This window comes from Haliotis cracherodii, unplaced genomic scaffold, assembly GCF_022045235.1.
Source record: "Haliotis cracherodii isolate W230 unplaced genomic scaffold, xgHalCrac1.p SCAF_1, whole genome shotgun sequence".
NCBI lineage: Eukaryota > Metazoa > Mollusca > Gastropoda > Lepetellida > Haliotidae > Haliotis > Haliotis cracherodii.
In genome coordinates, this window is record NW_027266264.1 from 61479048 (window position 1) to 61501606 (window position 22559).

Consider the following 22559-nt stretch of genomic DNA (forward strand, 5'->3'; position numbering starts at 1 on the left):
TAAATAAAAAACGTAGCCCCATATGTAAGCAGAGGCCACAGAAAGTCGTTATTGGTCAGTAAATAGAACAGGTAGCCCCATAATATGTAAGCAGAGACCACGGTAACTCGTTATTGGTAAGTAAATAAAAAACGTAGCCCCATATGTAAGCAGAGGCCACAGAAAGTCGTTATTGGTCAGTGAATAAAACATGTAGCCCCCATATGTAAGCAGAGACCAGAGGAACTCGGTATTGGTCAGTAAATAAAGTACGTAGCCCCCATATGTAAGCAGAGACCACAGGAACTCGTTACTGGTCAGAGAATAAAACGTGTAGCCCCCATTTGGAAGCATAGACCACATGACCTCGTTATTGGTCAGTAAATAAAATATGTAGCCCCCATATGTAAGCAGAGACCACAGGAACTCGTTATTGGTCAGTAAATAAAACATGTAGCCCCAATATGTAAGCAGAGACCACAGAAACTCGTTATTGGTAAGTAAATAAAATACGTAGCCCCCATATGTAAGTAGAGACCACAGGAACTCGTTATTGGTCAGTGAATAAAACACGTAGCCCCCATATGTAAGCAGAGACCATAGGAACTCGTTATTGGTCTGTAAATAAAACATGTAGCCCCCATATGTAAGCAGAGACAACAGGAACTCGTTATTGGTCTGTAAATAAAACATGTAGCCCCCATATGTAAGCATAGACCACAGGAACTCGGTATTGGTCAGTGAATAAAACATGTAGCCCCCATTTGTAAGCAGAGACCACAGGAACTCGTTTTTGGTCAGTAAATAAAACATGTAGCCCCATAATATGTAAGCAGAGACAACAGGAACTCGTTATTGGTCAGTAAATAAAACATGTAGCCCCCATATGTAAGCAGAGACCACGGTAACTCGTTATTGGTAAGTAAATAAAAAACGTAGCCCCATATGTAAGCAGAGGCCACAGAAAGTCGTTATTGGTCAGTAAATAGAACATGTAGCCCCATAATATGTAAGCAGAGACCACGGTAACTCGTTATTGGTAAGTAAATAAAAAACGTAGCCCCATATGTAAGCAGAGGCCACAGAAAGTCGTTATTGGTCAGTGAATAAAACATGTAGCCCCCATATGTAAGCAGAGACCAGAGGAACTCGGTATTGGTCAGTAAATAAAGTACGTAGCCCCCATATGTAAGCAGAGACCACAGGAACTCGTTACTGGTCAGAGAATAAAACGTGTAGCCCCCATTTGGAAGCATAGACCACATGACCTCGTTATTGGTCAGTAAATAAAATATGTAGCCCCCATATGTAAGCAGAGACCACAGGAACTCGTTATTGGTCAGTAAATAAAACGTGTAGCCCCCATATGTAAGCAGAGACCACAGGAACTCGTTATTGGTCAGTAAATAAAACATGTAGCCCCATAATATGTAAGCAGAGACCACAGGAACTCGGTATTGGTCAGTAAATAAAACATGTAGCCCCCATATGTAAGCAGAGACCACAGGAACTCGGTATTGGTCAGTGAATAAAACATGTAGCCCCCATATGTAAGCAGAGACCACAGGAACTCGTTATTGGTCAGTAAATAAAACATGTAGCCCCCACGTGTAAGCAGAGACCACAGAAACGCGTTATTGGTAAGTAAATAAAATACGTAGCCCCCATATGTAAGTAGAGACCACAGGAACTCGTTATTGGTCAGTGAATAAAACACGTAGCCCCCATATGTAAGCAGAGACCACAGGAACTCGGTATTGGTCAGTAAATAAAACACGTAGCCCAAATATGTAAGCAGAGACCACAGAAACTCGTTATTGGTAAGTAAATAAAATACGTAGCCCCCATATGTAAGTAGAGACCACAGGAACTCGTTATTGGTCAGTGAATAAAACACGAAGCCCCCATATGTAAGCATACACCACGGGAACTCGTTATTGGTCAGTGAATAAAACACGTAGCCCCCATATGTAAGCAGAGACCACAGGAACTCGGTATTGGTCAGTAAAGAAAACATGTAGCCCCCATATGTAAGTAGAGACCACAGGAACTCGGTATTGGTCAGTGAATAAAACACGTAGCCCCCATATGTAAGCATAGACCACAGGAACTCGTTATTGGTCAGTAAATAAAACACGTAGCCCCCATATGTAAGCAGAGACCACAGGAACTCGGTATTGGTCAGTAAATAAAACACGTAGCCCCCATATGTAAGCAGAGACAACAGGAACTCGTTATTGGTCTGTAAATAAAACATGTAGCCCCCATATGTAAGCATAGACCACAGGAACTCGTTATTGGTCAGTGAATAAAACATGTAGCCCCAACGTGTAAGCACAGATTCTCTGCTTTCTAAAAGGGGGTACATATCTTACTTACTGACCAATAAGGAGGTCCTGTGGTGTCCACTTGACACTGAATCTTTGCCCAACTTGCTCTGTATCCACTAGTTCATGTTATGTCCGCTCCTCACTCAAGTACACAAAACAGGATCGTATCGATGAAGGATTACTCAAGTGAGTCATATGCCCATACTTCGCCAAAATACTCTAAATATAGGCGAATAGCCATTGAGTGTAAACATGCCCCACCGAGTGACGATCGACACGTTCGTTCGGACAGGGACAACAGCTTCAGGCAACACCTTCGAGGGCGATAACAGCTAAGCTGCAACAATGATTGAACTGTTGAGTATATTGACCTGACAGTGTCCTTGAATCATATTCCTCTTGATACATTTTGGTCACAGGCTTGGTCCACTGTACATGAAAAAGCAAAAAGGAAGGGCTTACCTACACAGTGGTGACAACTTCCGTGACTAGTCAAAGGGAGGTAAGTCGCGTCAAGTGTGTCTTATCAACGCGAAGCATTCGTTATATATATCTTAACGAGGTCAAATCTCACTTTTTGATACAATAGTTATTAAAAACTTTTGATTATACATTTCTAAATATAAAATCATGTATTATTTCTTTTTGACTTGCTCCTTTTCAACTTCTTACATTTTTGGGACTTATGGCAACCCCAAATGCAGCGGTTAAGCACGTACTGTCTGTAATGCTCGGGAAAGAAGTGTTTTCATATTATCTGAACATGAGCAAGCCGTTGACCCAAAATGATTTCTTGGGTGATAATGGTAAAACAGTTCAGACATGGTGAAATATTCTTCGTGGGTCACGGATTGTCTCATAGTCAGTTTTCTTCTCGACAGTTCGAAAATCGTCAAACTTACCGAGGTGCTTTATTATTTCAAATGTCCAGCATGTGAAAGCGTAATAAAGAAGGACGCTAATAGTCAGTATATGACGCATACGCACATGCCCAATGATGTTCATAAAACTATCAACGTTTCATCTAATTTTAAAATAATTATTTGACATTCCAGTTGGGACCCTGAAGGTTCGGGGTAGAATATAGGCCTTCAGCAACCCAAGTTGTCGTGAAATGCGACTATGCCTGTCGTAAGAGGCGACTAACGGGATCGGGTGGTCAGGCTCGCTGACTGGGTTGGTGCATGTCATCGTATCCTAATAACGTGGATCGATGCTCATGACATCGATCACTGGATTGTCTGGTCCAGACTCGATTATTTACAGACCGCTGTCATATAGCTGGAATATTGCTGATTGAGGCGTTGCACAACAAATAAACAAACATTCCAGTTGACCGAAAGAGGCGTTGTTACACCTCGTCCTATACAATATGATAATTCTCTTTATACAATCGTGTTACCAATATTCATAGTGCTTCAGTATGACTGCCGGGTGTATAGTCCTAAACGTAATTGCACACATTAAGAATCTGTCGTGACCCAGTATTCTAAAGTGCCGTGATTCGCCGTTCAGAGTTGTGACCCTTGGGTGTGATGGAAACCAAGCTCCTTCCCAGCGCGTGACACCTTCGTTACACACTCGGTATCGAGAGCTCCGCGAACAGACTATCGCTGTGGGGAGCTTGTGTCGGAAACATGATCGTGGGTTCGAATTCCAGATTCGCCCTTGAACACTATGTTTCTAGTTTTGACTGCACTATACAACCGCTTGTCGGTAAACATCTTAGATCGGCATCACGCCGGGCCTTCCTCATAAAACTGAAATACTGTTCAAAGCGGCTTAAGTTGCTGCAAGCAAGAAAATAATATGTATGTTAGAAAAAGGCAAATAGATTTGTTTCTATTTGCTAAATGCAACTGAAGGAAGTGGTGACTCGGTTACTAGGTTGATTGTGTGTCATCAAACTCCCAACGGCGAAAGATTGTTCATGATATCAACCACTGTTTTTATTGATATTGATATTGCATGCCACAGTTTAACATGAATACCCAACTCATACATAATTATACTTTTTCCGAGCCGACCTCTCCTTGTTTTCCCGTAATTGTCGAACGCCAGGTAACAACAAGCACCACATCTTAGCGTCTTTTTGGTATGACGTGGCCACGGGATCGAACCACCGACCTTCCCCTCACCCGACATACGCTATATCCACTAGACCATTGGTAAACTATATAACACTGCTTTCAATGTTTGTTCGTGGAACTTGTTCCGGCACTATATAAGCACGCGTTTTGGTATTACACAATGTGTAATACAGCTGTACTTTTATTAAACGGGTGATCTCTTCACGGGCAAGTAATAAAAAAATATTATATACTTGTAATAAGTATATATTTCATTGATAGAAAACATATAACTCTTTGGTAAAGTTGTGTCAATTCGGTGACATTTGTGTCTCATTTTAGATTGTACGTCCCACATAAGTTGTCATAACACTTGAGCCAGCAAAGGCACATGCAACTTTTTGATGATTAATTACTGTGCGACCAGATATATGCTCTCGGCCCTATTAAAAGTGTATTACGTAATCTAGGAAAGTAAATGCACCTCGTTCATATTTTATAGTCCATTATGCTGACCTTTTAGTTTCAATAAATATCATTCTTTCGCACTTAAGAAAGTCAACCCAAACTTTGAAGAAAAATAAATGCACTCTGGAACAGGACATTCATTATTATCTTTTGTATTGATTACAAGAATTCGTTTGTAAACACTGATTACCTCCCTTCTGTTGTTTCCGGAAGTGACGTCCGTGGAGAAAATGGCTGTAGAATGAGTAAAAGGGAACTAGATGTCAAGATCTTGTGACGATTTCGCAATGGTTTCATTGGAGATAAACTGATGTGTGAGTTCTGTATCCGATTATTTAGAAACAATTTAGCCTCGGTTGTATCCCTAATGGGTTTCCTTCTTCGTTTAACAACTATCGTGCAGGCGAGGCCTAGGCTAGTTTACATCGCAAAACAAGAAGAGACAGCTGAGAGATGGAACATGTTGAAAAAGTGCTACACAAATATGTTGTCAATGTTACCTCGAGGTAACAGGAGCACGTTTGCATCTCTTTGGAACTCATGTTTGGGAGTCTTGATTGTGACGAGTACTATCACATTATGGCTTCCTATCAGGCTCCAGATAACCTAAAAATATCTCGTAATTATCTTACAACTTCGAGGTCCATCATGTTAAAAATTAATGTTGTATTTATGGCTTCACATCATACAATTATTTTAGTTTATTTTTTTTTTTATATTTGTTAATTGTTTGAATGTGTGTGTGTATGTTGGAAGGGAATCTTGGCCATCTATTACCACAACCCGCAATATTTAAGAATGGACTTTCACTTTGTGTGAGTTCAATTAGCAGATGAACACACTAATGTTTTAAATAGAGTTATCAAATGGTCAGTTTGAGGTTTCAAATTTTAAACTTTGTTTCAGTCTAGTAAGCTCAGCAAATAATAGTCTGTATATCCTTGCATACAGTGTTTTTTTAATTGTGTATATGGGCATGACATGTATACTTTAAATAGGCAGTAACATTAGGTGATTAACGAGGTATAATGAAAAGATTATAAATGGGCCATATGAATTATGGTCAAAACAGGAATAAATGCAAGCTTGAGTTACAGTCCACTGACAAGACAATTTACTGTATTTTGAACTATTTGAAAAATTAATTTTATGATTAAATTACGTAGAAAATTATTAAATTTTTATACTTTTAGAAATATTTTTTTTAATTTGAAGTTTATACGATATACAGCTTTTCCATTGGACGAGAGGTCGGTCACATGACCGTGAAATTGACGTTCATAAGTGTATGAACGACACAATTTGACGTTCATATGTTTTTCACGAGACCGTGTTCTTGAAATGACGTAAACACAGACAGACTACTTCCACACTCTTGGGGAAACCCCTGGGAATTCCCTAGGACGAAAACATGCATAAGCGTTCTTTCTGATCATTTAGAACCTTTATTCTTGGTCTCAGCGTTTCAGTATATATTGAGAAATGTCAGAGAGCATGACTGCATGATTGTTCACAGATATCCTCGCTACGGCCCATCCTAATGAACAAACGAAGAAATGCACATCTAAACTATCGTAGTATCGACTTGATCCATGCATAGGTTGACATTGACCGTCTCCAGCAATCTATGACTTTACCTTTATTCACCTTTCAATGATCGGCCAGTTGATCAATGTCGCAAGCTCCGACGTTCATACAGTTTGGCCCTCACTCTATGATGGTTCATACTCCAATGAACTTACACAAAGTAAAGGTCAATTCTTAAATGAATGTATTTAGTACTCAAATGATTTTTCCAATTTCCCACAAATGGTCATTTCCCCAATGACCCATATACATTTTATTTTAAACAACCTACAAACAATAACTGAAAAAAAGATGTTTCTATAAATATTAGTTTCAGCAGTGAAACGTCTGCCAAATTGTCTTGAAAGACATATGAGCGTTGGAAGTACACATGCTGTGCAAATCCTGCAACCGACAGAAATCTCTGCACAACAGTTGACAAACCGGATATCGATTTCGTTCGCAATTTTGATGGAATTATGCATAGACGTTAGTCCAGCCAAAATATTACTCCATACTTCAAGCCTAGTTCGCCAAGGGTAGAAACTGGACTTTCATAGTCGGTTAACTCCCTTGCCTCAGGAAGATGTAAATAACATTGAGCATGTTGAGCTATGGGTCTCTAATTCTAAGAATGTTCAAACTGAAGTTGTACCTCTGGGTGCATTTGTGAATAATATCACTATTTTCTTGCCTTGCCTACAATTCAGCATGTTCAGAAACACTGACTCTGGTGTGTTCCATTTCTTGTAGATCACAAGAGAAATGGCTTACCCATACAACAGAAGTCATTCTAGAAATTCCAGCACAGGTATGTACTGATTATTTCATTCTCATCTTCTTTTAACATGAGTGAGTGAGTATGGTTTTACACCGCTTTTAGCAATATTCAAGCAATATCACGGCAGGGGGACACCAGAAATGGGCTTCACACATTGTACCCATGTCGAGAATCGAACCCGGGTCTTTGGCGTGACGAGCGAACGCTTTAACCACTAGGCTACCTGACCGCCCCTCTTTTAACATGAGTCAGCATGTGTAAAGTTATATATGTGATAAAGTGCATTGACATTTGAAGATGCAAACATCAAACTCATTCACTCAACCACCTGGCACACTGACGATTTACAGCTGGCAGTGTCAAGTATGATGCAGCGGATGAAAATATGAACATTTTTTATATTAATTTTCACTACTAATTAGTGTGTGGTGTAACAGCCATTAAAGTAAACATTGAAGGTATGAATCGATATTTTTTTACTTCATGCGCGACTAAGAAGTAAGATCGATACTTGTATCAGGAAGTAAAATATCGCGATCCTTCTATGCATTGGTGTATTGTCCCACCACTAATGAACACACCTATTTGTAACCTGTGTATGCATGGCAGGGGTAGATGTCATTGGTAATATGTAACTAGTCCACAGTTCATTTCGGACAAGTGATGTAGGCCTTTGTGTAAACATGGTAAACACGGAATGTGACTGCTAAACATGTAAAATGCATGTTTGTGAATTGGACAGATGTTGGATTATAAATGAGTCTGGCTCTCCTGGCTGACTTTTTGATCATGGTTATTGGATGACGTTTCAGGTCTAGCATCCAGTAATTCTTGTCTCGATGGAGTGCCTTTCAAAGTGGGACCAAAATTCAAACCGCCACCAAGGGTAAGTTTTAGCATTTTGTTTACAACTATGACCTGTGAAATGCATGCTTCAGAATAAATATTAAATGATAAGCATAGTCGCCTTTTACGGCAATCATGTATTGGTGAGAAAATGGTTCTGTGACAATTACCTCTATCTTGTGGCCGACTTACAGTGTGGTGAAACTAACAGGATCAATTATGATGTGACAAGCAAGTGATGCTACATCAAAGGTTATATCATGAAGTCGTGACAAGACAGCAACTGGCCAATCAGATAGCTGGATTCTTTAACAAGTAATTGGGGGCCCAGTCGTCTAAGGTGTCGCAATTTGTTGTACAAATTTGCGTCAATTTAGGCACGTGATGATCGTGGGTTCGAATCCTGCTTTGCCACGATTATTACATTTCAATATTTGTCAGCACCATACCCACATCATGGGTTTCATCAAAGTGGTAATTGTCTGAGCACTTCGGGCTTTCCTCCCTTATTAAGCTGACACATCGTTATATGATCATGAGTTCTGTTCAAAGCGGCATTAAAGCAGACTTGCCTGCTTACACATGTTACAAGCAGTGTTCGAAGTATGCACCTGGCGTAGGCACGTGGCAGGCAGATCTTGAGTTGGGCTCATAGTTTCAAATTTGTATGGGTCCCTATGGCCTGCAGTAAATTTATGTGTCTATTTATTTGTCACAATAAGCTGCAGTTATTTAAATGAGGACTTGAAGATTTTTCCTCGGGCCTGCAGCTTCTAATGTCCTGATGGCAGCCTGGCAGTTGTTTTTACTTCTTACTTTTTACACTACTTACTTTTTACACTACTTACATAATGTTGTTCTTAATTTCACCTATGATTCAATCACTCATACAAGTTTTCAATGATTTTGCCAATTTGCAGGTTTTCCTACCACCTGAGTTGAGGGATACAGCCAATGCCTCACAAGTTGTGAATGATGAAGTAGGTGCAATATAGTTGTCATTTCAGGCTTAAAAAAAATACAATAATTGGTTCTCAGGCAAATATGTTGTGGGAAAGGGCCTTCCAACATGAATGTATTCCTTGCCTGAGTAAATACTGAAATATAGTATTTATCTACCGTTGGACTTTATATTTGAGGATTTTTTTATTTAAAAAAAAATGGAAATAGAAATTAAACATGCGGCAAACTTTATGATGATGCAGGAGGTGCCTGGGAACCAAGACTTACTTTTTTTAGCCTAATATCTAAGACAGAACACACCAAGTTGAACTGCAGGTAACATGAAAGTCTGTTCAGTCATTTGTGACTTGAGCGAGGGTGGTTTTGTCCTGGGACCATTAGATTCTGTTGATAGGGATGTTCCTGATGACTAACTTAGACAATTTTAGTGTCGTCCACCCTAAATGATCAATCAGGTGACACCACAAACATGGCAAAGCTAATTTTGTGACAGTGATGTAATTGTGATATCTATGGGATGGTTGTTGAAGTGCTTGCTCAGCATTCTGAAGTTGTGGGTTTGATTCCCACATGGGTAAAATGTGTGTCCATGTTTTGTGCACCTTCCCTGAACTTACTGAAATTTTGCTGAAGCTGCATTCACTCAGCCACTATTATGATAACTTCTATGCTGCTGTTTTTTTCCAGTACCTGTTTGAGACGGAAGATGCAGTGTTGCGGTGGGCACAAGCCCGAGAAGAAGCCAAGGTGGAACAGGAGAGGCTGAAGGCAGAAAAAGTGGCCAATGCCATCCAGGAGTTATCTCAACCACAGGATTCAGATGACAGTGATAGCTCAGATGGGGGGGAAAACGGAACAGCTGAGGCACCATTCCAGGGAAGTGCATTACTCCCCCAGCAAGCACCTGCACTTCAACCCCAGCCAGCCCTTGCTACAATGTCCAATGATATCCTCACACCAGTTCCTATCATGCCAGCAAAGACTGTTGAACCAGCTCAACAAGAAACCACAAAGACTGTTGACCTTGATCTCGCCCTGTTTGAGAGGGAGGATGACCCATTTGAGAATGTTGAACGTCAGTTGATAAATGAAATGGAGGAGCTCAAAACTCTGTTAGGGCCTCTAAATAATCCACCATCAGACTTGTCGCCTAGCAACAATACAACTAACTGTGATACCAACATGTCAAATAACACATGCAACAGTCCTGCTCTTAATGGCGCCATGTCAAAAACAGATGTACAGAGCACAACAGCACAACAGCCTGGCAGTGATGGGGAGAGGTTGGACAGACACAGTCCAGCACCAGTGTTCGCTCCTCGGAGTCAGCCCTTTGAGGAGGGTGACTATGTTGAACTGAGGCTAGACTACAACAGTCAAGGGAGTAACAGTGTCTCCTTCAAGGCCAGTGACAAAGAGACAGTGGACAGTGTTGGCAACAGCAGCCCCAGGGTGGATCCTGCTGCTAGCAATAAGATATACAGACAAGTGTTACCCCCTATAGGTACCCCCATGTCCAAAGTCCGACCAGTGTCGTCCCCAGGGCTTGATAGTTTAGCGAAGACATTAAGTGAAAACACTGTCCCCGAGCCCAGTGCGTCGACTGTAGCCGCGAACTCGTCGACTGTTAGGAATGGCGTATTGAACAAGTACAGTCGACATTGTGAGACTTCTTCTGTCACATATGCACAAGAGAGTGAGGCAAGTATGAAAACGGCCCGAAGTAACCCTGACTTGAACTCCGAGTATAGCAACGTCTCTACCGTGTATCCTCTCTCTTACTCACCACCGTCAAGACCGTCGTCAGGACAGGTGGGTTGCCTGCAGTTTAGGAACATGGCTGAAATGCCTACTGACACCCTGGCCTTGTATAAATCATACCCCTTGACTTACAGTGTCAGCTTTGTTGAGATCATATTGACACAGTGATGATGGGCTATTTGATTCTCTACAGCATTACCATCAGTGCTAATCAGTGGCCGATGCTTATTTAATTATGCTGAAGAGTGAGTTACATGTATTACTAGATTTATAATAGACCTGATATATGCACACATTAGTTAATACCAGACTGATAACATACCTGACTTATGCATGCATGCATGCATGATTTTTTGCATACATCCTATTTCTGTTGTTTGTCTGATTGTTGTAAGAAATTGCATGTTACCATGGTTACATTTAACTACGGTAACCATGCCACTAACTATTCTAACTACTAACATTGTCTGTACTATATCGTTGTTTCTTTGTTGTTTTTGGTGTTGACTCTTCAGGAGTTTCAAGTCAGGTCTTTTGTTTGATCAATTTTACAAGCTCTCAAAAATAATTATTTTAATCTGATTTAATAAGATTGTGATAAACATGATAAACATTTCCTTTTTAATAATTATATTATTATTACAAGTATTAGACCTCTTATTGATATAATTTTTCCTAGTATCCTAAGTTTATGCTTCAGCCTCATGACCTAAATGTTGTGTATATTTGCTTGCAGAACTGGAACCCCTATAAGCCCCTGCCCCCGACACCTGACGCCATGTCCTCCTCGGTGCACTCCTCCTCCAGCAGCTCGGACCTCACCAGTCCCTCCGAGTTCGACCCGTACACAACCCTCTCCAGCGAGGCGCAGAAGTTTGCTGCTAACCTCATCTCCATGGGCTTCTCTCGACCACAGGTGGCTCGAGCTGTACATAAACAGGGAACAGACGAAAAACAGGTGAGGACTGCATGCTTATTTAATTAACTTGTTTGGGGTTTTTTAAAAACTCTTTTATCTCAGATCTGTGGGCATAATATTCTTTACACTTATATGGTGACTTTTACATTGAAATTGTAGTAAATTGGCAGGAAGCTAAAAAAATAGAAATAAATAAACATCATTTTAAATTTAATGTCAATCACTGGAGTGTCTGGTCTAGACTCAATTATTTACAGTTCACCGTCATGTAGCCGGAATATTGCTGAGTGCAGCGTTAAGCCAAAAACAAACAAATGATGACATTGTTCAGTACAATAATGCGAGACAAACCTGGCCTATTCTATAATCAGCCAATCAGAAAATGGTGGTCCATTAGTGGGCATTTCCTTAGTCCTTTTCATTTATGGAAACATAAATGCAGAACGATTGCTTGTTAACCAATCATATAGTTTCTCGCCACTTGACCACCACCCAGGCATCTGTAATGTCATTAAAAGCCCTTTCTTAGAGTATTAGGCATTCAACATGCGTAATTTCAGTCAGAACATTCATGCTTGCATCAGATATAAATCAGTTGCAGGTGATGCTATACCTGTCCAACCTATACATGGACATCAGGCAGTTCAGTTTAAGTCCCCGTGGACAGTGTAGACATTTAATTTGACTGTGGTCTTGTTTTCAGGTGGTGGAGTACTTGTGTCATGTTAACAATCTGGTGGAGAAAGGATTCAATCCAATCCGTGCTGAGTTGGCACTGAATCTGTTCAACAACAATTTCCCAAAGGTACAGTTGGCTTGACTGCGTTTCATTTGATTGAACTTATATGTTTTATTTAACTATGTTATGCATGTTTTGAAACCATGATGGACATGGGTCAGTGGTCTCGGTTGCCTAGTGATTAAAGCGTTTGCTTGTCATGCCGAAGAACGGGGTTAGATTTCCGACATGGGTACAATGTGTGAAGCCCATTTCTGGTGTCCCCCGCCATGATATTGCTGGAATATTACTAAAAGCGGAGTAACATCAAACTCACTCACTGTTAGTGTAACAGATGCTGGTTGTGGGCTGCCTAACAAATTAGTTAGTGGAGGTACCTGGGATAGATTCATGTACTACACAGACCTGTGAAGATCCAGGTTAGATAAGGTCTTCAGCAACCCATGCTTTCGAGCAGAGGGGACTGCTTGTTGTAAGAAGTGACTAACCAAATTGGGTGGTCAGGATCGCTGACTTGGTTGATGCATGTCATCGTATCCCAATTGGAGGTGTCGATGCTCGTGATGTTAATCACTGGACTGTCTGGTCCAGACTCAATTATTTACAAACCGCTGTCATATAGCTGGAATATTGCTGAGTGTGGCGTTAAACAACATACAAACAAAAACTACCTAATAGGACAAAGACCCCATCAGTTTGTCAGTGCAAGAAGAAAAAGAGGTAACAGATTGCCCATGGTTTGTCCACACACCGGCAGATCCCGGATTTTGAAGAAGGAGGCTGTGTACTGCATACACATTGGGCTTCACTGCCACTACATGATTGTGATACCTAAAGTTCAACATGGTGTTAAGACCCATCTTACCCAATCTCTGAAATGAATGGATTGCTTGTACTTCCCTGTTTTTGGTGTATATGTTGATCCACTAATGATTGAGAACAAAGAATATTTTGAAAGAAATCTTGAAAAAATGTTGACTATATATTTTTACTTATCCTACATTACTCCTACATCTGCTGCTTACCTGACAGAGCGTCTCCATGGCCTAGTGGTAGAGCCTCTGCCCAGGGTTCAATCCCCTACCGAGTCATACCAAAAGACGTTAAAAGATGGTACTTGTTACCCTGTCTGGTGCTCAACATTAAGGGGCTAAAACAAGGACTGGTCGGCTCGGAGTCAGTAAACTGTGTCTGAGTATGGTATAGATGTTACACTGCGACATGGTATCTCTGTGGGCTAGCACTATAAATCGACATCAGTCCGGACTAGTACAAGCAGCCACACACATGCACTCACACACGCACGCACGCACTCACGCACACGTGAATGCACATCGCTATGTAAGTGCAATAATCTTGAACGTAATGTTAAACCCAATTTCACCTCACCACCTCTTACCTGACAACAAAGAGAACAACACCTACCAATGGTCCTAGATGAAGAAAAAATGTTGTTTTCACATTCAGTCTACTTTTGAAAGAACCCATCGCCACTATCCAAATGTAAAAAATATTTCGATTTTACTAAATTTTTTGTTTTTAATTGTTAGCCTTTGATTCAAGAAGGAAGTGTTAGTGAGGGCCTTTACCCTGAAAGGTGGTGAAAGGTTATTATAGTTTAAGGGATGTAAAAGAGACTTTCTTGTTTTCACTCTAAGATAGGACTGAATCTGAATAGCTGTCTTGACGTGGCACATTGTTCATATTTCAGGCTGTGAAGTACCTCGAGATGTTTGTGCAGTTCCAGGAATTAGGATTTGGTGAGGACAAGATCCGAGAAGCCCTTGTCAAGGAGAACATGGATCGTGACAAAGCTTTGGACTTCCTCACCGCGTGACACACGCCACCAGTTAGAGCTGACACCGTCACTATGATCAACCTCCTTCGATTGTTAGTTCTGTTACACGATCTTTTAGCCATGTGTAGTACATGTACAACTACAAGACAAAACACTATGTTATCTTGATAAGTCAGTTTATTTTATATTTTTGTTCTACTGTTAAATTTGTTTTGTCAACTGGAAACATTCACTAGTGTGACATTTCACTGTTAACGAAACCAAGTGGTGTAAAATGTGTCATGCCTGGCTTGATGCACAGAAATAGTGGAGGTAATTCCAGAATCAGTGTTGCGAGGCAGTGATATGCATCACTGTAGTGAAATGGTGTGTGATAGCTTCACCATTTGTCCATTGAGATTTGTTTTCAACTTAGTGATCTCCTGTTTAACCTCAGTCTAACAGGATGACATGTTCGATTGCAGTCAGTCATAAACAGCATTTCATCCTAGTCCACGACAAAGTAACTTATTGGTTTTATGTAATGCACCCTGGGATCTGTCACTCAGGGGTTAATGTTGCAGATCATCACAAGGATACCGTGTGTGAAGCCTTGTCTTAATATACCCTTACTTGTTCGCATAAGACACCAGCTCCATCAGTAGGCCATGGTATAACATACCAGCTCTGTCACTAGTCCATGGTATAACACTCCAGATTTGTCACTAGGCCATGGTATAACAACCAGTTTTGTAACTAGGCCATGGTATTACTCCAGTTTTGTCACTAGGCTATGGTATAACAACCAGTTTTGTAACTAGGCCATGGTATTACTCCAGTTTTGTCTCTATGCCATGGTATAACACACCAGTTGTCACTAGGCCATGGTTTAACACATCAGCTCTGTCACTGGGCCATGGTATAACACACCAGTTTTGTCACCATGGTATAACACACCAGCTCTGTCACTGGGCCATGGTATAACACACCAGTTTTGTCACTAGGCCATGGTATTACTCCAGTTTTGTCACTAGGTCATGGTAAATGACACCAGCTCCATCACTAGGGCATGGAATAACACATCAGTTTTGTAACTAGGCCATGGTATTACTCAAGTTATGTCACTAGGCCATGTTATAACTCTAGTTTTGTCCCTAGGCCATGGTATAATACTAGTTCTGTCGCTAGGCCATGGTATGACTCCAGTTTTGTCACTAGGCCAAGGTATAACACACCAGCTGTGTCACTAGGCCATGGTTTAACACATCAGCTCTGTCACTAGGCCGTGGTATAACACACCAGCTCTGTCACTAGGCCATGGTATAATATGCCGGTTCTGTCTCTAGGCCATAGTATATGACGCCAGCTCTGTCACTAGGCCATGGTATAACACACCAGCTCTGTCACTAGGCCAAGGTATAACACACCGGATCTGTCACCAGTCCATGGTATAACACACCAGCTCTGTCACTAGGTCATGGTATAACACACCAGCTCTTTCACTAGGCCATGATATAAAATGCTGGTTCTGTCACTAGGTCATGGTATAACACACCAGCGTTGTCACTAGAACATAGTATAACATGCCGGTTCTGTCACTTGGCCATGGTATAACACACCAGTTCTGTCACTAGGTCATGGTATAACACACCAGCTCTGTCACTAGGTCATGGTATAACACACCAGCTCTGTTACTAGGCCATGGTATAACATGCCGGGTCTGTCACTAGGCCATGGTATAACACACCGGCTCTGTCACTAGGCCATGGTATAACACACCGGTTCTGTCATTAGGTCATGGTATAACACATCAGCTCTGTCACTAGGCCATGGTATAACATGCCGGTTCTGTCACTAGGCCATGGTATAACACACCGGCTCTGTCACTAGGCCATGGTATAACATGCCGGTTCTGTCACTAGGCCATGGTTTATCACACTGGCTCTGTCACTAGTCCATGGTATAGCACCAGCTCTGTCACTAGTCCATGGTATAACATGCTGGTTCTGTCACTAGGCCATGGTATATGACACCAGCTCTGTCACTAGGCCATGGTATATGACACCAGCTCTGTCACTAGGCAATGGTATAACATGTCGGTTCTGTCACTAGGCCATGGCATTACATGTCGGTTATGTCACTAGGTTAGGTATGTATGAGGGTGAATTTGATGAAGTCAAATGATTCAGAATAGATGAGTTAGAGTAGATTTATAGTAGATTGATTATGTAATAGCCAAGGGATTTACTTTTGTTTTTAGGAAGAATACTATGAAAAACTGTGATATTTGTGAGCAAACACACCAATAATGGAAACACATGTTTCTTAAGAAAGCTACTGTGTGTAGCTACAAGTTTGTATATCTGCAGTAGAAACTTCCCCATATTGATATATGTGCATTCTCATGTGTGTGGGTAGGAGTTTTGAATGAACACACAACATCTGCCCGGGACATGACCTAGTTGCTGCTACAAGGAGAGCAGCGGGATGCAGTCATGTTACTCTTCGTCATGATGTTTACCAGGGTATATATATGCTGTGGCACAAGAAGTGCCTGCTTATGTCTTAGTTCTGAAATAACTAAGGCAGACAAGTGATATTTTCAACATCATATTTGACAACAGGATGTTTCTTATTGAGTATTGGGCATGATCTTGTGAATCGAAACAGCCCATGCACCCAGTCTTATGAATTCCTCAACGAGCAGGTGATTAAGGGCAATGTTGATATATGGTAACTGAAGTGAAGAAACATTAAGTATCAAATCAGAATGAAGGGTTCATGTATATAGCTCAACATTTGCTAAGGACCTAAATAGTCATCTTCAGTTGAAGGTGTGGTCCTTAGCAAATATTGAATTGTATATTATTTAATCATTAGAACATTGTCATACTGTGTTGCCTGCTTGTAGGGCCTGTCAACAGTATTGCTATATTGCAGGGCTTGCCAGGAGAACTGTGTTGTAGCTAATGTTTTGTCTTTTATTATTTGCTCATGGTCAGATGAGGATAAATTGAAGCCAATTCTTTTTTTCGATTGTGCAATATGAACAGAGATCTTATGTAATTTCTGCTGTCTTTCTATATTCATGATGTTTGTAACACGTTTTTGTACTTTTGTAAAGAAAAACAATTTTAATTTAATTTTTGTTTATCATGTCAGTTTACTTGATCACAACTTGTATGTATTACTATTAAGGCCAGCCTGTTCTTTTCTTATTTTGCAATCGGCCTGTTGTAAATTTTGCATAAGTACAAAAAAGGTCATTGGATTAAAAAAGGTTTCATTAAATATATGTGGGTTTTTTCATATCCATACTTGTTATGCTTATTGAAATGTTTTAGATCCTTGTCAATGAAAATGTATATATGATTTACAGGAGTTTTAGGTGGGACATGCAGAATAAAAAGTCCATACAAAACGGTAATGAAAGTCTGGCCTACAAACAACTTGTGATCCTATTTTCCATACATGATATTATTAGCGTGATAAGCTGGGATGTAACTTCAGTGTGTGTTCAAGGATGTATCTACACCTGCTTACAAGCCAATATTTGGCCTCAAGTCTGCAGCAAATGCCAGTACAAAAATTCCCAAATTAAAAATTATATTTTCCTAATGCATGTAGTAAGATTATGATTAAATGCTATGGCTTTGTTGAGGTGACTTGTGTTACACAGATTACAAGAGAATAAAGAGGCAAAGGTTACAATGATTAGTTGTACAGTGTTGTATTGAGTGCAATGTTAAATACCTGTACGAAAATAAGAACTTGGAAACAAAAATCCCAATTTTGAAAAATAATGATTTGTTGCAGCAATTTGTCTGTCAGAGGCACTGTGTTTGGAACCGTAAATAAATCCATGGTGTTGATGGATGTGACTATGTTTATAACTTCCCCAGTTTGGTAAGGGAATACTGTGTGTGGTTGAGTGTTACGTGAGGTCAAAAGGCCTGTGTATAAATAACCTTTGTGTCATGATGTGCCTCGTTACCTGGTACTGACCCAACCCTGTGGGGATAGGTCCAATTTATACTACTCAAAAGAAGTTAGGGCATGACAGATTAACTGTAGTAATTTGAAAGGATCATGTGTTCTTTAACTTGTTTTGAGTACTATATATCAGATGAAGTGACTACAGTGAGGATCAGTCGGTCACCTGGTTAATTGTATGTCATCGTGTCCTGACATATGTCATTGTTCTTGAGATCAAACACGGATTTACCTGGCACAAACTTACCTTTACATACAAGCCATTGCAACATGGCGGAATATTACTGACTGTGGCATAAAACAACATCCAGTCACCAGTCTTTGTTTAATTAAAACAAAAATAGATTATATGAATTAGCAATTACTTCTAGTAGCTGTATGAAAGTGATAGAAACTTCTGTGTACTAACAGATTCTATCGACTATTAAGTTGAATGTTACTATGTAATCTTAGTGTACGACACAGAAATAAAATTTATTTTTCTCAGACTTCGGACAAGTGGTGGGGGCACGGGTGGCCCAGTCGTCTAAGGCGCCGCGATTCGCTGTGCAGAGTTGCGTCCCTTGGGTACGCCAGAAACCTATGATTGTGGGTTCGAATCCCGGTTTCGCCCATATATGTTTCTAGGTTTGTCAGCACCATACCCATGCTCATGGGTTTCACCGAAGTGGTAAATGTTTGAAACCTGCATCACTTCAGGCATTCCTCCCACATTAAGCTGACACGCCGCGATATAACTGGAATACTGTTAAAAGCGGCGTTAAACCCAACTCACTCACTCAGACTGTTGAACTCTTATGGTGGCAGGTTCATCTTATTAATACAAGAGTATATTATTGCCTCTGTAGAAGTGGAAGTAACATCTCAGGGTTAAATTTATTGCTTAATGTTTCACATGGCCATGTTCAGCCAGGATCCATTAGGTCACAGACCGGTATGTCAAAGCTGCATGCACCCTGTGGTATTTGCTCCATGTTGCTGATGACATGCAACGAGTGTGGACACACGGGGGAATCTGTCTCCACCTGGATTTGAGCTACTGGGAGATGTCTTCATGTGTAATAAGACTTGACATTATAACTTCACTTGTTAAGATCCTAGTCAAGTTTCAACAGAGCCTCATGTTAGTACACTATACTGACTAGGTGTAGCAGGATTACTTGGGGTATAGTGGGTTTTATGCGTTCAGCGTTAGGTTTTATACCAAGAGCCGTAGAAAACAGCTGGAAGCGGTTGGTATAAAACCTAATGCGGGACGCATAAAACCCCTGGTATCCCGAGCGATCCCGCTTTAACGAATATATCTTACCAACATGTTTTAATGCGACATTGTAAAAGAATTAACACAAATTCAAAATTCAGAAAGCAGCTGTTCGATTGAGCTGATGTTAGTTTGTGCCATGCCATGTGACTTCCACGGACTTGGAAAAATTGTGCCGCTTTTTGCTTTGAAGCAGGGTATAAGGGATTTATTCTGCCACTCAGAAATCCATGTGCAGCCTGTATTGCTTGTGGCAGGGTATAAGAGATTTATTCCCCCGCTGAGAAATTTATTACCCTCTAAGGCGCTACACAGTATTTTATCAAGATCATGTGGACCAATCAGATCTCATCATTCTGACATGGGGGTAATACAATGTGTTTTGTCAATATTTATTTGTCATAAGCTTTGTAGCATTTAGTTTCAACATATGCTTATTGTGGGGTCAAGTCCCCAGTTCAGTTGATTCAGAGCCTTTGTTTGCACCTGCCCTGTGCTTCTTCTAGATGTTACCTGTTTGTTGATCACAACACTAAAATATGAACATTGAATATTCTTAAGTGTGAGCGCCAATTCATTGTCACCATAAAATCATTTCTCATCACTTTAATTTATTCAAAAGGCACATTTTTTCTTATTTGTGTTATTCTGTTACGATTATTTTTATAAGCAGAGGAAAATTAACATAATCTCATAGTAATGAAAACTGATGCACTGTCATACTTATATGGTTTGTTATGGTTTTGCATCAAAACTCACTTGTATTATCACCTGTGTTTTAAAATGGTCAGTATATATTCTACTTAAAAAAATGTTAAGGATTACCTGATTCTTTCATGTTACTGTAGTTGATAGATTGACTATACTAATATGAAAGAATCGGGTGATCCTTAACTGTGTTTAGGTATAAAATATTGTCAAAGGTATGTATTACATGGAGTAGCGGGAATGTGAAACTATCTTCCATCCAGAGATAAATTAGAGACACTGATGTTTGCTACTCCACTGTGCCAAAGGACTAAGATAATCATTAACATGTATCAAAATTAGTTATTTGAACTAGTTATTCAAATTGTTAAAAATTAATTCTGTTCTAGTCTCTATATGTCAAATTTATTTTCACTATGTTCCCAGGTGCTAATAGTCTGCAGTTGAACTGTATTGTCTTTAACAGAAATTTCAAAGTGGATGTAAAACTTCTCTTGATGATATAGGTTTTCTTTTGGTTAACAATCAAAATACTGAGTTCCCATTCACACTGGACTGTTTGAGGTATGGTTTTGAAGTTGCGATGGATGAGAGTGGGTGATTCGTTTAAGATGAATTATACACCAGCTATCAATGTCCTGACCGATTTTCTAAGGTGGCACATTTCACATTGCAGACTTTCATCCTTCAGGTACTCGGGGAGGGATCCATGGGTGAGAAACCCAGATTCACCCCGATTCTGATCCTTGCTTTTTCAACACCATGCTCATGGGATCCGCCAACGTGGTAAACATTCGAGACCTACATCACTTTGAGTTTTCCTCAGTCAGTAAGCCAATACATGATTTATTTGAAATGCAAAATTCAATGTGGCGAAAGTCCCAGCTTACTCATTGTCAGGATTTTGTACACTACCGTACGTCATGTTTCATACACAGAATATGTCGTCAGTTTTACAGTGAATATTGTTAATTATATTTTGTTTTTCAATATGGTTGTGCTTTCATGTGTTTTGTACTCAGATGACTGTATATACATGCTGTTGTTTCTGTGTGGATCTCGGCTCTAGACAACCATCCTGTATGTATATATTGATTTGCATGTGTATATTCGTGCCACCTGACTCGCTATAGAGGAACTGTCATGTATATTTATCATTGTAAATTCAAAGGTGTTTAAAATTTCAGCTGATGTACAGAATGTATATTAAATGATGATCTATAGAAAAGTGTATTTGTTTTTATTTGGTAAGTTCATCAAAGAGTAGCTTATATTTCCAGGCTGTTGAACAAGGGTTCTGAGTTTTAGTAAGAAGTTTCCTGTTATTCAAAGTAATTGTAGCAGCAACATTTTGTCCATGGATTCCATGTTTTTGCGGAGATGCCAGCAAATTCGAATTTGACAGAATCATTACAATATATAGGAATAATATCCATAATTAATTATTAAATCACATTTACTAGGCAAAAGAAGTTGAACACCCCAATTTTTCATATGACTCGAGTTAATCTGCCTGTCATACATAATTTTTCATTTCATGACAGAGTAACTATAGTCATATAAAAGAATCAAGTGATCTTTTGTATATATTATTAATTTGATAAGAAAATACATTTACAGTAATTCAGACAAGTGACTGACCTTGTTTCAGGCACTGTCAAATGACCAATAAATAAACAAGTCCTAATTATTTTAGCTTCAAGGTTTACAGAGTTCTGGTGATGAAATTTAATGGGTGATTTATTTTTATCACTATACCTTACAGTTAATCATGATAATAATAGTAACTAATTATTTTTTAACCAAACAATTCTTCGTTTCCATCCACCAAAAATGATTGACTTCTATGGAGTATAGTAACTGTTCTGGATACATCTGTGTAAGCACTTCTCCCTTAGAGTCAGGAAGGGGGCGGTCGGGTAGCCTAGTGGTTAAAGCGTTCCTTCGTCACGCCAAAGACCCAGGTTCGATTCCTGACATGGGTACAATGTGTGAAGCCCATTTCTGGTGTCCCCCGCTGTGATTTTGCAGGAATATTGCTAAAAGTGGCGTAAAACCACTCACTCACTAGAATCAGGAAGATCCCGGGCCTGCAGAATATACACAGCTCCAGTGACTTACTCCAACTGGCACTATCTTTCCAAGAAAATCAATATCTGTTAAGCATTTATTCTGTTTCCTTTAAGTGTTTTGTTTAGTGATGACATCGTCTAGTAAACAGAAAAGCTTTGTTACATCATTTTTTCATTCACTTCCAGCACAGCCCATCCGTCATTAACAAATCAATCCAAAACACTGCTTGTGTATGTGTCAAACTGACTGTATGTTAGGGTGGGACAATTTTCAAGTCCTAGCTTTAAGTTTATCAAGTCATCAATGCCATAAGCTTGTTCTTTTGG

General features: G+C 39.9%; 1 protein-coding gene across 2 annotated transcripts; it reads left to right on the plus strand.

Annotated features, from left to right (window-relative positions):
* Positions 1–2671: 2671 nt before the first annotated feature.
* On the plus strand, positions 2672–21358 carry LOC139474653 (ubiquitin-associated protein 1-like). Of its 2 annotated transcripts, none has more exons than XM_071258134.1 (9): positions 2672–2811; positions 5060–5160; positions 7166–7223; positions 8006–8079; positions 8960–9019; positions 9690–10814; positions 11500–11721; positions 12386–12487; positions 14133–21358. In XM_071258134.1, exons 3-9 carry the CDS (start codon positions 7178–7180, stop codon positions 14256–14258), a joined length of 1755 nt encoding a protein of 584 aa, XP_071114235.1. In that variant the 5' UTR covers positions 2672–2811; positions 5060–5160; positions 7166–7177; the 3' UTR covers positions 14259–21358. The 2 variants fall into 2 exon arrangements, with proteins under 2 accessions (XP_071114235.1, XP_071114871.1); XM_071258770.1 differs by having other exon boundaries at positions 9690–10703.
* Positions 21359–22559: the final 1201 nt, after the last annotated feature.

What these genes read in the sequence shown, in the direction of transcription:
- LOC139474653 (XM_071258134.1), top strand. Translation starts at nt 7,178, where the DNA reads ATGGCTTACCCATACAACAGAAGTCATTCTAGAAATTCCAGCACAG. An exon ending in AATTCAAACCGCCACCAAGG is followed by an intron (nt 8,080 to 8,959) that starts GTAAGTTTTAGC and finishes GCCAATTTGCAG; the next exon opens with GTTTTCCTACCACCTGAGTT. An exon ending in CACAAGTTGTGAATGATGAA is followed by an intron (nt 9,020 to 9,689) that starts GTAGGTGCAATA and finishes GTTTTTTTCCAG; the next exon opens with TACCTGTTTGAGACGGAAGA.